Source organism: Bufo gargarizans, chromosome 11 (genome assembly GCF_014858855.1).
Source record: "Bufo gargarizans isolate SCDJY-AF-19 chromosome 11, ASM1485885v1, whole genome shotgun sequence".
In the NCBI taxonomy this organism is placed as follows: domain Eukaryota; kingdom Metazoa; phylum Chordata; class Amphibia; order Anura; family Bufonidae; genus Bufo; species Bufo gargarizans.
Window position 1 is genome coordinate 18,035,167 of NC_058090.1, and position 14,908 is coordinate 18,050,074.

The 14,908-nt window shown below is 48.0% G+C and overlaps 1 protein-coding gene across 2 annotated transcripts in view; it reads left to right on the forward strand.

The window, feature by feature from the left end:
• The first annotated feature begins 6,344 nt into the window (after positions 1 to 6,344).
• NRXN3 (neurexin 3) overlaps positions 6,345 to 14,908 on the forward strand; it is a 290,952-nt gene continuing 282,388 nt past the window's right edge. For both annotated transcript variants that reach the window (XM_044271725.1, XM_044271724.1), the window contains exons 1-3: positions 6,345 to 7,053; positions 12,646 to 12,663; positions 13,084 to 13,113. In XM_044271725.1, the coding sequence (XP_044127660.1) occupies positions 6,345 to 7,053; positions 12,646 to 12,663; positions 13,084 to 13,113 (757 nt within the window). The remainder of the gene's footprint in view (positions 7,054 to 12,645; positions 12,664 to 13,083; positions 13,114 to 14,908) is intronic.

Sequence of the window (14,908 nt, forward strand, 5' to 3'; positions counted from 1 at the left end):
AAAAGCCTCAGGAATCTTTTGCAGGTGTTTAGAGTTAATTAGTTGCTTCCGATGATTAGGTTAATAGCTCGTTTAGAGAACCTTTTCATGATATGCAAATTTTTTGAGATAGGAATTTTGGGTTTTCATGAGCTGTGGCCAAAATCATCAATATTAAAACAATAAAAGGCTTGAACTACTTCAGTTGTGTGTAATAAATCTAAAATATGGAGGTGTATATGCGTGACGTAGGGCCCTTCCTCTATACGGGCTGGAGGTGTATATCTGTGACGTAGGGCCCTTCCTCTATACGGGCTGGAGGTGTATATGCGTGACGTAGGGCCCTTCCTCTATACAGGCTGGAGGTGTATATACGTGACGTAGGGCCCTTCCTGTATACGGGCTGGAGGTGTATATGGGTGACGTAGGGCCCTTCCTCTATACAGGCTGGAGGTGTATATGCGTGACGTAGGGCCCTTCCTGTATACGGGCTGGAGGTGTATATGGGTGACGTAGGGCCCTTCCTGTATACGGGCTGGAGGTGTATATGGGTGACGTAGGGCCCTTCCTCTATACGGGCTGGAGGTGTATATGCGTGACGTAGGGCCCTTCCTCTATACGGGCTGGAGGTGTATATGGGTGACATAGGGCCCTTCCTCTATACAGGCTGGAGGTGTATATGGGTGACATAGGGCCCTTCCTCTATACGGGCTGGAGGTGTATATGGGTGACGTAGGGCCCTTCCTCTATACGGGCTGGAGGTGTATATACGTGACGTAGGGCCCTTCCTCTATACGGGCTGGAGGTGTATATGCGTGAAGTAGGACCCTTCCTCTATACGGGCTGGAGGTGTATATGGGTGACATAGGGCCCTTCCTCTATACAGGCTGGAGGTGTATATGGGTGACATAGGGCCCTTCCTCTATACGGGCTGGAGGTGTATATGGGTGACGTAGGGCCCTTCCTCTATACGGGCTGGAGGTGTATATACGTGACGTAGGGCCCTTCCTCTATAGGGGCTGGAGGTGTATATGCGTGAAGTAGGGCCCTTCCTCTATACGGGCTGGAGCTGTATATACGTGACGTAGGGCCCTTTCTGTATACGGGCTGGAGGTGTATATGGGTGACGTAGGGCCCTTCCTGTATACGGGCTGGATGTGTATATGCGTGACGTAGGACCCTTCCTGTATACGGGCTGGAGATGTATATGCATGACGTAGGGCCCTTCCTGTATACGGGCTGGAGGTGTATATGCGTGACGTAGGGCCCTTCCTGTATACGGGCTGGAGGTGTATATGCGTGACGTAGGGCCCTTACTCTATACGGGCTGGAGGTGTATATGCGTGACGTAGGGCCCTTACTCTATACGGGCTGGAGGTGTATATGCGTGACGTAGGGCCCTTCCTCTATACGGGCTGGAGGTGTATATGCGTGACGTAGGGCCCTTCCTCTATACGGGCTGGAGGTGTATATGCGTGACGTAGGGCCCTTCCTTTATACGGGCTGGAGGTGTATATGCGTGACGTAGGGCCCTTCCTGTATACGGGCTGGAGGTGTATGACGTATATAGTTGACATCATTTGCTGATGATAGGGTCGCACTCTGGACGGTGAGAAGCAGAAGATGATACCGGATGATTCTGCCCATAAGAGCTTACCATTTAAAGCCTGGTTTATGAATGAAGATGCGGTTAGTTCTCACTGTACATGTGACTTATAGCTTGCCCTGTACATGGAGAGGCGACCCGTGTGTAGTCAGAGGGGTGATCGCACTTCTGACAGGTGTGCACACGTGTTGGGGAAGCCCTTGTGAGCTGCGGTGTCGTGTCAGTATGCTCTCACTAGACTAGTGCTGCTTGCCTCATGTTCACACTTGATGCTGATCCATATCTACATTTGTGTGAACTTCCCTTTGTAGAGCCGTGGTTGTTCGCTCTGTTACGTGGCTTCCCAGTGAGTGGCGCTGTTTGTATCAGGGGGTATTATCATACAGAGGTGCCCAGACATGGCGGGGGTACAGTGTGTACCTCCCTGTTTCTTCCTAGTGATGTTTGGGATGTGGGATTTAGGGCTTCCGCCTCCAGTCTGACTCACTACATCTGTTTATATCACAGTATACGAGGAATTAGTCAGATTGATTGTGTGACACCTTCCTGGCGATGTTTGAGGGGCTTGTAGAGTGCAGAGACCCCCGACTAATGCTGCTGAGGCCAGTTTACTGAGAGGACAGACAAACTGCCGCTTTGGGAGACCTTTCCCTGTTCGAAGGGGGAGACGGGGGAAGGGCTACTTTTGGGTATGGTAGTCACTGCTTCTCCTTCATACCTGAACTAGGAGGTGCAAATCACATACATAAGAATGACATGGGACTAATGCTGTGCCCCCGCCCTGCACCTGTCCCTTTCTGACTATAGGAGGATGGCCGGAGCTGGAAAAGACCCTTCATGTGTTTTACTGTGATAGATTACAGACTGGACGCCATCGCTCTGCCTGTTCTGTCGCCTCCACTGCCGAGTATACATCTCTGCCACCTGATGATGTCCCGCTACTATAGACTAGTTGCAGTGTAGGTAATTGCAGTAGATGTGTAATCAATGTGTCAGGCGGGCCCCTGGAGGCCCTTAGCATTACCTGCCTCTGAATAAATATAAGGAAGGGATAATGTCTTCTCTAGTCCTGGTGCAGTCCTTGCGATCCACAGCAGATCCTCAAATATTTGGCATATAGATAATTGATTATGGTAGATCCCCTGCTAACAGCCTTGCTGCCGGTCTGATCACTGCATTCACCTGGGTATTTGCCTTTGGCTATTGAGCTTACATTCTAGCTGTGCTTTCACACCACAAATGGTTAATATTACAAGGGCTGATGTTAATAGGAACTGGCATTTCTGCTGTGGCAAAACAGTGCACGATGGGAAGCTCACCTCTATATTATTCTAGCAGTGACCATAACATGGCGGCCCAGTATGCAGCCCTGTGCCGGCGCTTCTCCTAGTGATGACCCGACCACCACATTAATCTCTGTGCTCTGCTGTTCTCGGATTGGCCTGCGTGTGCCCGTCTGCCTGCCGCCATGCACCCTCTTCTGTGCTGGCAGTAGCATGACGTGCTCTGCCCTTCAGTATGAGCAATAGTACGATCATTGCACCACCACCAAGCAGTAGTGGCCCCCGTGTCCCCCGCCCTGGACTCTCCACTGGATTCCTTTTCTCTCCTGCGGTTATGACCAGCACCTTTCTTACGCTTCGGTTTCAGCTCCTTTTTGTCCTGGGATGTCTGACTTGTGATGTATAAAGCGCCATTTATTCTATAGCACTGTATGTATGAAATTGGGTGCACACCATAATACATGAACAAGACGAGGTACGGACTAGTACAGGAGAGCCGACCGGTAATGACAGGAAATCGAATGACTAGGGGTTTATTCACACTCCTTGCGGTCTTCGTTCAGTATATGCGCCAAAGAAATCTCCCCCATTTTAGCTATAGACCCCCCCCCCCCCCGATTATAGAAATTGTATATTGCTTTTTTTTCTCTCCTTTGTCACCAAGCCTCTTAATACAGTTGAAAAGCAATAAAACATATACCAACCTGGTGTATAGGACACCCCTGTAGTATGCTCCAGACCATAGAAATCAATGGACACGTTTTAAAATATATGGCATGATGCTTTAAGTGGTTAAAGTGAGTCTGTCAGCAGTTCTGACCATGCTAAACTTCTAAGTATCGAAGAAGATGGGTTTGCACATAGTGCACACGTCCAGGGAATGTGTTCCGCTAGTATATAGCGAAGAAGGACCAGCGCTCACTTTCTTGACGATATGAAGAGCCTTTTATTCAAAGCATAATGACATCATCATGGACTAGTTCCAGCTCAAGCCTGTTTCGATCTGCTAGTTCCTGATGATGTCATTATGCTTTGAATAAAAGGCTCTTCATATCGTCAAGAAAGTGAGTGCTGGTCCTTCTTGGCTACATGCTAAACATCTGGCGGCACTAGGTAGGGCAAGGGGAGAGCACGACAAACCTTATGCAGAGCTTTTCTCATCTTGAGCAGTGTGAATTTTAAGTTTTATTCTACCAGATTTGCCCCCAGTGCCCAGGAGGCGGAGCTTCACTGTGAAGTGCACTCTGCATTGAGCTGCTCCACAGCCCCGCCCCTCTGCTGAGTGACAGCGACAGCATCCAACCAGGAGACCAGTACAGCTGTCGCATCCAGGCACGTCTGTGGAACCTGCGCTGCAGACAGTGTGAACGGAGCCCTGCATGAAAGGGAAATGCCTGTAATCATATCTGGGGTCCTGACATCAATCCAAGGCTGAGCTGTGGGTGGACCGGGGTTATTTACTGTTGGTCCCTGCGCAACATGACTGAGCCTTTACAAGGGAGAAATAAAATGTCCATCCTTGGAACCGTCGTTGGCCCAGATTCACTCTTGTCTCCTCGCTATATCTTTTCTATTGGTTAGAGCTTGGTGTCCCCTCGGGGGGAGCTCTGCAATCGCACAGAGTCGCCATCCCCTCTGGTGAGGGACGGTGAAACCAGGATTTTATCATTTAAAGGGCTTTTCCAGGGTCAGAATATTGATGGTGTAATCTTAGGATAAGTAATTAAGATCAGATCAGTGGTGGTCCGGCCGTGGAAAGGGCTTCTGTCTGTTCCCTCCGGTGCCCTGGTCAGGTTTGACAGGGACATGGCAAAATATAACCCATGGTAGGAGGGTTTTATGCCACAATACAGATGTTTAAATAATGATTTTCACTCCCTGCACTCCAGAATCCTGGCTTTAAGAGGTCACAAAAAAGGGGCTTTATCACATTTTGGGTTTATTTTGTAACATTTTCACTTTTTGCAAATTTGTTGCAAATTTCTACAACTGAAAATTAGTTCTGTTCATCTGAATGAGACCTGCAGAAATCCAGATGCCTGGTACCAAAGCAATCCCGGTGGCACGAATGGAACAGAACTTCAGTCGCAGAATCTCGCGTTTTTGGCCACTTTCCTGGAGATACATTGAGGTTGTGAGTTTAGCCATGCTGTGGCGACACTGTCCTCCATATAGCGCTCCTCTCTGTCCTCCACGGACTGTTGTCAGGGTACTGTGTGTCAATTACCTGCTGTACTCCTATGGAGGAAAAGCCTAGATCCTGTGGAAGGTGGTGTAACAGTGTATGAGGTCTTCAGTGATAATTTCTTCAGTCTGGAGAAACTTGCCAGCACTTCACATGTAGTAAATCTGACTATAAGGCCTCATGCACACGACCGTGCTGTTTTTTGCCGTCTGCAAACCGCGGATCCGCAAAAAACGGAAGCCGTCTGTGTGCCTTCCGCAATTTGCGAAACGGGTGGCCCATTGTAGACATGCCTATTCTTGTCCGCAAAACGGACAAGAATAGGACATGCTATAAAAAAAAAAATGGGCGTGGCCTCGGAACGGAGCAACGGATGCGGACAGCACACGGTGCTGTCCGCATCTTTTGTGGCCCCATTAAAGTAAATGGGTTCGCACCCGAGCAGCAAAAACTGCGGCTCGGATGCGGGCCATAACTACGGTCGTGTGCATGAGGCTAAGGGTGCAGCTAGACTGCGACACGTGTCTTGCAACTCCAAGTTGCAGAAAAGTTGATGCATAGAAAAATTGGCGACTTGTCTGCAACTTGCTGTCACACGACTGCTGTAGAACTGTGTTTTGGCTCTGAAAAGATGCCCAGTCTCATGTCACGCGTGACTCACATTAAAGTCAGTGGAGGAAAAGTCATGCACAACTTGCGATGTATGACACAAAATCATACTTGTCTGTATTTTTTGAGACTGTCTCATCACAGAGTTTTGCATAAAGGGGTTGTTTGCACGGAGGCCCCCAGGACCATTGATGAGGGGGCGCAGGGGTGCTTGCTTTACCAGTATAATTCCCTGATGCAATGTCCTGTTCTCCAGGGTTCAGGTTTTCTTCACTTCTCTGGCTACTCCATAGTCTGACAACATTCATGTAGTCTGTTTTAGTATGAGCCCTTCTTTTTGTGTAGTCAGTCTGGTAGAATTCTTACTGATGTCGTGTCCCCAATATGAGGCTGTGCATGTTTTAGGGGGTCTGGTGAAAGAAGTGCTTTTGGGCTGTGAATCTTGTTAACCCTTTGTTTCTCCTTCTCTTTTTCCCCCCTAGATGTGAAATGTGGATTGGTTACACTCTGAAGACCTAGAACAGTTTTTCTGCACAACCCTTTGCTTTTAGCAGCTGTGAGAGAAGACTGTTCTTGAGAGGCTGAAGAAGTCTGGATACCTGTGCTGTTTTCTGAAGATCCTGGATTTTTCTTCTGTTCATTAATTTCCTCCTGCTCCTACTCCGTCCTTCTTGACATCACCATGTCTTCTGGCCTTTGCTCTCTCAGTCTCACTCTCAATTTAAGCTTTCTCCTGGGCTCCGTCTTAGGCTTGAGCTTAGGGCTCGAGTTCATGGGACTTCCCAACCAGTGGGCTCGCTACCTGCGCTGGGATGCCAGTACCCGCAGTGACCTCAGCTTCCAGCTCAGGACCAACGTTTCCACCGGCCTTCTGCTCTACTTCGATGATGGTGGCATCTGTGACTTCCTCTGCCTTTCTCTGGCAGATGGCAGAGTTCAGTTGCAGTTCAGTATTGATTGTGCTGAAACCACAGTTCTAAGTGATAAGAAGGTGAACGATGGCGGCTGGCACTTTGTAATGGTTAGTCGAAATCGGCTAAGGACCACAATGGTTCTAGATGGGGAGGCTATACCTGCAGAGGTTCGGCCACAGAGGCAGAGCATGAATATTGTTAGTGACCTCTTTGTAGCCGGCGTGCCAGGGGATATACGCTCCGATGCTCTGACACACAGTATGGTCAGGGACATACCCATGTTCTCTGGATATTTACAGGACTTTAAATATGGCAACTCTGAGCCCAGGCTGCTTGGGAGTCACCGAGTGCGCTTCGATCTGGAGGGGCTGTGTACCGATAATCCTTGTGAGAATGGAGGAGCTTGTCTTTTGCTGGACGGAGTGCCCACCTGTGACTGTACAGCGACTGGCTATGTGGGCAAGTTCTGCTCTGAAGGTAAGCTGAAATGATGCTTCAGAGAGAGAATGGTGGTTCTGCTTACTGTTGGAGTATGTTCACATGGAGGGAAATTAGTTGCAAAGAAAATACACAACAAACTAAGCGCAGTGCAAATTAATGCGGTTCAGATTAGCGGCGTGTTTTATTCTGCTGCCAAAAAGTGGGCGATTTTGCTGCAATTTTCACTTTTGGCATTGTAAATGTTGAAATCTGCAGTGAAAGCCATATCACAAGCCGTACAGTGTTGCAGATTTTTCTTTGTGTATTTCAGTGCTGATTTATTGGGAATGTTTCTCTAACAAATCTGCCAGTGTATAGTTAAAGGGATTGTCTCGTCACAGTCAGCCCTATGATTGTGGAGGCGCTGTACTGGACCATGTCCGTTAGCTCCATAGGCAGGGTGTAGGCATCCATTAACAGGGCACTTATGTGACATGCAGTGGGGGGGCTCGGGACCCCAGACAGTGTATGGTGGCATTCATCACTTGTCCTGTTGTGATAAAACAAATAGACGGGAAGCAGCACTGCTCGGAGCACTCTGCCCATTTGCTTTTCGAGTCCATGGAGTAATAATCTCCTACTTTCTAGGGCAGTGTTTCCCAACCAGTGTGCCCCAGCTGTTGTAAAACTACAACTCCCAGCATGCCCGCACAGCCAAAGGCTGTCAAGTGTAGGTCTCCACTCAGAAAGCTGAGTAGGAGCAATGAAGGCTGAAGGTGTGCTCTGAGCAGCGCTTTTGCCCCTTCATTTTTATATCTAAGCATTAATTGGCCTTTAATAATGTGACCGTCTTAATAAGAAAATATTGCAGGTGCTGCTTTCCTTATGTGTAGGATCTGGAGTCAGACTGGTAGATGGACAGGGCTGGCGACTGGGATTTGCCGTAACAGTCGCCATGTTGTGTTCTGTAGATAACAGTGAGGCGCTGTGAATGACAGGAGCGTCCAGGGATTGTCTTACATGCCTGATACAGTCTGCATTCTTATTTACCCAGATTTTAGAGACTTGCGGCAGTGAAGATAATCTCACACTCTGCCCTGGGAGGTTATGGCATTTACCTCTTAGATGTGAGACTAAGCAGAAGAAAAAAATCCACAGTATTCTCCTTTAGACCAAGTTCACATGTGGCAGGTTTTCAGAACATGCTTATATCTTCATATCCACAGTTTCTCTCTATGTGGCCTATTTGTTTGCTTAGTAAAAGGAGGACATTTTTTAAGAAAATCCGCTGCTAAATATGCATCAAAATCTACAAAAGGTATGGATTTATGTGCAGATTTGTGAAAGATTCTTTGTCACATCTGAACTTGGTCTTAATGAGAAGATCTGTATCCATAAAATAGCCATCAGTCCACTTCTACATTGAGGGCACACATCGGTGCCTCTAATAACGGGTAGCCTGGATGGAAGAGTCACGTTATCTGTCCTAACACTTCTGATTGATCAGTGGGTACCGGTCTCCATCATTTACATACAGGGCTGCCGATTGTACCGGTTTTATGGTGCACCAGTAACGATGGTGCCACTAGGTGTACATACACCATACTCCACTCAAAGGGATTCTCCAAGTAGCAAATGCTCTAAAATAACAAAATAGTCAGTTTTTTCCTTTTCATTCTTTCACCGATCTGCAGAAGCACCAATGGTCTCCTGCCAGTCTTTAGTTACAGGTTACGGTGATGTTGTGGTGTACCAGCATGCAACCTCTACAGCCAATTGGTGGTCTCGGCCATGGACCCCCTTCCCAGCTCTCCATGAGGCTGCATTCACATGAGGCAGTAATGGTGCTGCGGAGAGATGCATTACTGCGCATGCTGTGGTAGTGTTAGGCCTAGTTCACATGTAAGTGGGTCAGTGATTGTCTACACAGGAATAAGCTGTAATGGAAAGATTTTCTCCGGTTCTGGGCTCTTGACCTGCAGCTGGTTTTGTCTCGCAGTCACTGACATGCGAACGAGGCCTTACTACCACATTAAAGGCAGCATGTATCGCCACCGCACCATGTACCCTGACCCTTATGAGGCTACTTTCACATCAGCATTACGATTTTGAGGTCTGGCAGAGGATCTCAGATCAGGCCCAAATGGTTCTGTTTAGGTCCAATGTATTATGATTGGGGCGTGCGCCGTTCAGGATGCTTTCAGTTTTGTGTTCAGCATTGCAAGCTGCGGTTTTGTGTCTGGTCATCGAAGCAGAACAAACTGGATCCCTCATCAAAAACAATATAAGTTAGTGGTGCTGGCTCCATGTGTTTTTTTTTTTTTTTTTTTTAATTTAATATTTTTTTTTTATCCTAAAAAACTGCATCCATCATTCATTGACCTTGTTTTTAGTGATGGATCCAGTTTGTTCCATTTTGATTTAATAGAACCACATCTTAACGAAACGGATGCATCCTGATGTGTTAAATCAAATGTTTTGGTCCGGTTTTGTGATCCTTTGCTGGATCTCAACACCAGAAACCAAAGCGCGGATGTGAAAGTATCCTTACCCAGATAGCTAAAAGCTGTCACAGCTCGGCTACTCCATGTAATGTCCCCCATGACTCTTCCTGTCTCTCCTCTCTCCATGTAACTCCCCTCCATCTGCTTCAGCCCCTGCCCATAGACTTACTACTGGATAGAAGTCCTCTTATTGCTTCAGTTCCTGGTGGACGTTAGGGTTTATTCTTTGGAGAATTTCAATTAGCGATCAGTTTGTAGTCAGCGGAGGTCCCTGATCAATACTGTCCCCTCCTGGGGCTCTGGATGCCTGCATCGCCCAACAGCCAGAACCAGAGATGTTGGAGAAGCTGGTTAGCTGCACTTCCCCATAAATCAGCCAAGATGTCTTCAGTCTACCTGTCCAAAAAAAGCTAACTATTGGGGCGCCAGGTTCTCTGGTTGGGGGATATACACACATGTAGGTTTTGGAAGCAGCCGTGCCGGGGTCAGCAGCCTCCAGCACCCCAGCATGCTCCATTGACTTGTATGGGAGTTTGAATAACTGCTGTGCTAGGCTGCATGCTGGGAGATGTAGTTTCACAATAGTTGGAGTGCCAAAATTTGCTGACCCCTGCACTAATGGATTAAGAAAATAAGTGAATTATTATGTCCTTATTATTCGGTCATTTTTGCCTTCCAAAACTGCCTCGCAATCCTGATCAGAGCTGCAGGTGTGACTGGCCTTACACATGGCAGGGCAGTGCGGATGCAGTCTGTGCGGTGTGTGGACGATCACGCTTTAATGCTATAAGAAGTTTGGGCTGCAAAAGTTGATGCCTTAATTTACAGGTACCTGGACCGTGGCGCCGTCAGTGTCCCCTCCAGGACGGGAACAATTGTGATTTGCTTTTCCTTTACATTGCTGTCTTTTTGCATCTATCATTTTTCCTGGAAGGTCTTTACTAATCCTATACTTTTCTTCCCCACACAGAGCAGACAAGGGGGCTTTCCAGCCCGGGAGTGGAGGGGTTAATAGGGAAATTGTCTCCACTGATCTTTCTATTCTGGCTCGTCATGGTCCAGACCCTGTTGGTGTCCCGTCTGCGTGGCAGATTGCCCCAAATGATCACTGGACAGGAGAAATCTCTGGTGCTTAATGTTCCGTGACAGTGAAATCCTGCATGTCCAGAGGGGATCAGCCTGAGAGTAGGGGTGCGGGCAGCGCTGGGTGGGATTAGGAGACCGCTCTTTGCCTGGAGACATTCCGTATATTATTGTTTTAGGAAGCCCCCAGATAATGAGGATTAGGAAGTCATTTGTGATCGTGTGGTAATGAGGTCACCCCCCCCCCCCCCCCCCATACAGATCACATGACGAGGGGCTGGTCTGATTAAATGAGACCCCTGGACGTGTATAACTGCCAGGCCTCTGATATTTGGCCGCCTGTAAAGGGTTAATGGCGGCCTTTCTTACATATATAACTGCAGAGTTTGCCTGAGATGTGGATACAGTGGATGAGATCAGACTGACGGCTGAGTCCACGGGACGCAGCAGTTAATTTGCTCTGCTCCTGATACCACTGGAGGTAAATATTTAATACCCCCGTGACTCGCTGGCCTTTTATTCAGGTTTCCAGTGTGTTATATGATACATTCCCGCTAAGCTCCATCAGGGTCCTCGCTGTGCTGTGCAAATACGCTGTCTGAAAGAGAGGCGTCCGTGTTTATATGACCTCCGCCCCCCTGACAGCAACAGCCCCAAAGTATAACCGACCTAGTGACTGACCTGGCGGGGTGCACACGGGTCTGTATCATCCGTCCATAGGCACTCCACGCAGGGATTTGGAGGGAGAATATGGCACAGTTTTTTTTTCTGTGTGCCCCGTTATAAAATCTGAGGCACAGTCGTCCGATATGGCCACATAGTTGTCTATGGTACCATATTACATATCTGTCTAATACACCCGTGTATCTGAGGCCTTACATAATGTGAACAGCAGCCTTCCATGTATCCAGAGTAAATCCTATTGGAGGGGGGGCTGGGAAAATGTTATCTGTGTACGGCTGGAAGCCCCCCTCCCCAGATTAACTGTGGCAGGCAGGAATTGGGTCACAAATCTTGTGCTCCTGGATTACAGCAGGGGCTGTGCGAGGAGTGGAGTTTACGTGTAATTACTATTTATCTCTATATGGGAACTATAACGGACACGAACAAGCGGGAAAATAAGCGAGCACTCAGCCAATGTCCAATATTTACAGCTCACTGGAGCTGCAGTAGGGAAATTCCACTGCAGGGCATCCTGGGAGTAGTAGTTCTTTACCACTTGTCATGTCTTTTTACTAAATTCTTCCTGTGGGCTGAGCGTAAGCCAGCAGTGAATGGGTTAACCTGCCCCCTCCTCATATGCTCCATGCACTCATGTTTCCCAGTGATGTTTGAACAGGGACAACAGGACAGGTAAGTGGACCCCAGGCTGCATGCGATGTCGGATCAAATGTCTCAGGAAACACTGGGATAAAGGTATGAAAGGCTGCGCAGATTAAATATTTACTCTGCCATATCTATGCCTTCACCTGTGCACGACGGCCATGATGGTGCACCAAGCACCTTGTCATGTGACCCTCAGTGCACGGTTAGCTGGGGCCCTGCTCCGCATCTTCCCTTGTCTGCTGAGCTGCTCTACACGGATCAGCATCCCCAATTCTTGCCGGTGGGACCTTTTAAGTACCTACCCGGACTACCGGCCTGTTCTGCACGGCCAGCTATGATATAAACGCTTCTGGCTAGCATAGTGTCCAATTCGAAAGGTAGAGCTGACTTCTGCCGTGTCCAAGAGCCTTAGGTGTAATGAAGATGAATCCAGGGGGATTTCGTTCCTGTTCTTCTGTCTTGATAACCATGAATATTTTCTAACAAATACTCTTCCAGGTGTGTGTGGATCTGCTCACCAGCGGACAGATGCTCCAGAGAGACCTCCGATCCATGCACAGTGACCTCCACTTGCATGCGTGTGTGTTGGGGAGTGTTTTGTATGGTTTGCATGGGATTTTCTGCGCCATGCAACACTGATATGGTGTGAACACTGTCTGACCCCCTCTCTCTCTCTCTCTCTCTCTCTCTCTCTCTCTCTCTCTCTCCTCTTTCCCTTCTCTGAATGCCACGTTAGATGTCAATGACATTCCAGGTGAGTGTCCGCACCAAGACAAGATGTCCACATGGAGTGCAGTGTGAGTCCTATCAGAAGGTATCTGACCGCTCTGAAGTGTAGTCGTATCTTAGCAGAGCTGTGTTTCACTGATAAGTAATCGAGTTAGGCTCCTCGAGGCCCGGGACTAGTGAGGCCCATCAGCCAGAAATACCTCCCCATCTCGGTGGTACATGTACCTCTACCTGTATATTCTGTCCCCCAGCTGTTAATGGCCTCTTGTGTGTCTCCTCTACCTGGAGGCCAGCTTTCCTGCACGACTTAGAAAGCTGAGATAGGGTGTGATGAGGTCGCCATACTTGTCATTTAAGTATGTGACACCACAATCCCCTTTGCTGGGGTATTGTATGACTGCTGTGTAACTTCTCTTTCTCTGTCAATCTCTGTTTCTCTCTCAAGGACTGGCCAATCTCATGGTTGATGACCAAGGTACGAACTCCCATCAGGCGCCATCCTACTCATTCATTCATTTTACCCAAACCATGTGATATGATGGAATTCGCATTGGATTTTTTCATAGACTCCATCCATGATTTGTTTGTTACCAGGGGAAGTGTTGGGCTCATTGGGGCTGGATGGTGCCCCTGTGGCCCCCACCTTCTGCAATGGTCAAGCAAGTTCATATGATTTTGAACGCAGCACAGACACCCTGGGGGTTATTTGGGGGGTCCTAAAGATTCCTGGGTAAGCAGGACTTCCTCTATTGAACATCTGACTGCTGTTTTATGTCCAAACAAGGAGCAGCCAGCGACTAAACCCAAAGAAGTAAAAGAAGCATTGGTTACCAGAGCCCACGATGTCATGCTGCATCCTCAGTGATGTCACAGTTTCCAATGAGCTGTCAAGACTGCTCCGTCTGTGATATGTCAGCCCCAGGGGGCTGTGCTGTGGGCCTGACCAATGCTTGACGTGTGTTGTGTGCGGTGTTCACGTGTGCTGTGTCCCTTACCTTAAGACCTTTTTAAACTTGTCATTTTTGGAGCATGCTGCCTAAAATGATGTGTCTGACGTGTTCTTTCTATATGATGTGCCTTCCTGCTCTCGCGGACTCCACCTGCCGGCTGTAGTGAGAAGTAAAGGTAGATGACATGTTCCTTACTCTGTGTCTGTCATGTGCTCTGCATTGTCATTTTCCTCATGCTCATTCCAGCACATAAGGGTTCCATGGCATCAGGCAGATTACATTGTGGGTCGCTGGGTATCTAGGATCATGTAGTAGGAAGTTCCTGTATGTGTAAGGAAGGGGTTCACACATCTGGTAGAAGTGGGGAGGGTTGGAGATAAAACTTTTGTCATGCTTGTCTCATGTTGTTCTTCATATGTTCTTGGGTATTTGTACATGTGGAAGCTGTGAACTCCATGTTCTGTAGAGGAAATGTCTGGGGTTCAGGTGTCTGCGCCCTGGCCCTGTCCTGGGCGCTCCATCCCACTGTTTGATGGAAGTCACCACATTATGTCTGTCTCTGAAGCAGTGATCTGGGAAGATGGGGGCTGGATATTTTGTTCATGTTCACAATGGTGTTGGCGCTGGTATGTATGGGTGAATTCACACGCGGCAGTAATGTCTGCGCCTGTCCATTAATCTGAATAAGAGATGAAAAGTCATGCCCCAACTGCAGGAACAACCCCATTGACATGTATAAAGTTGGTCTAAAGTCGCAGACATTTCTACCAGATACCTTTTGACGTGTGAACATGTCGCAGTGATCTGGCTGAGATTCTGAGGACATTTCTGTGTTTTTGTTGAATATGTAGTTGATATTACAATGGCCTCTTTCACATGGGTGAGATTTCCCAGCTGAATCCTGACCCATTCATTTCTATGGGGCTGTGCATATGAGTGGTGATTTTCACGCATCACTTGTATGTTGCGTGAAAATCGCAGCATGCCACGCAGGCCCCATAGAAGTGAATGGTGCTGTATGAAAATCGCAAGCATCCACAAGCAAGTGCGGATGCGGTGCGATTTTTCATGCATGGTTGTTAGGAGATGATGGGGATGGGGAACCCGATCATTATTATTTTCCCTTATAACATGGTTATAAGGGAAAATAATAGCATTCTGTATACAGAATGCTTAGTAAAATAGGGATGGAGGGGTTAAAAAATAAAAATAAAAATATGGAACTCTCCTCATCCACTTGTACACGCAGCCCGGCGTCTCTTCTGTCTTCTTCTTTGATAACCAGGATGAAAAGGACCTGTGGGTGACGTCACTGCGCTC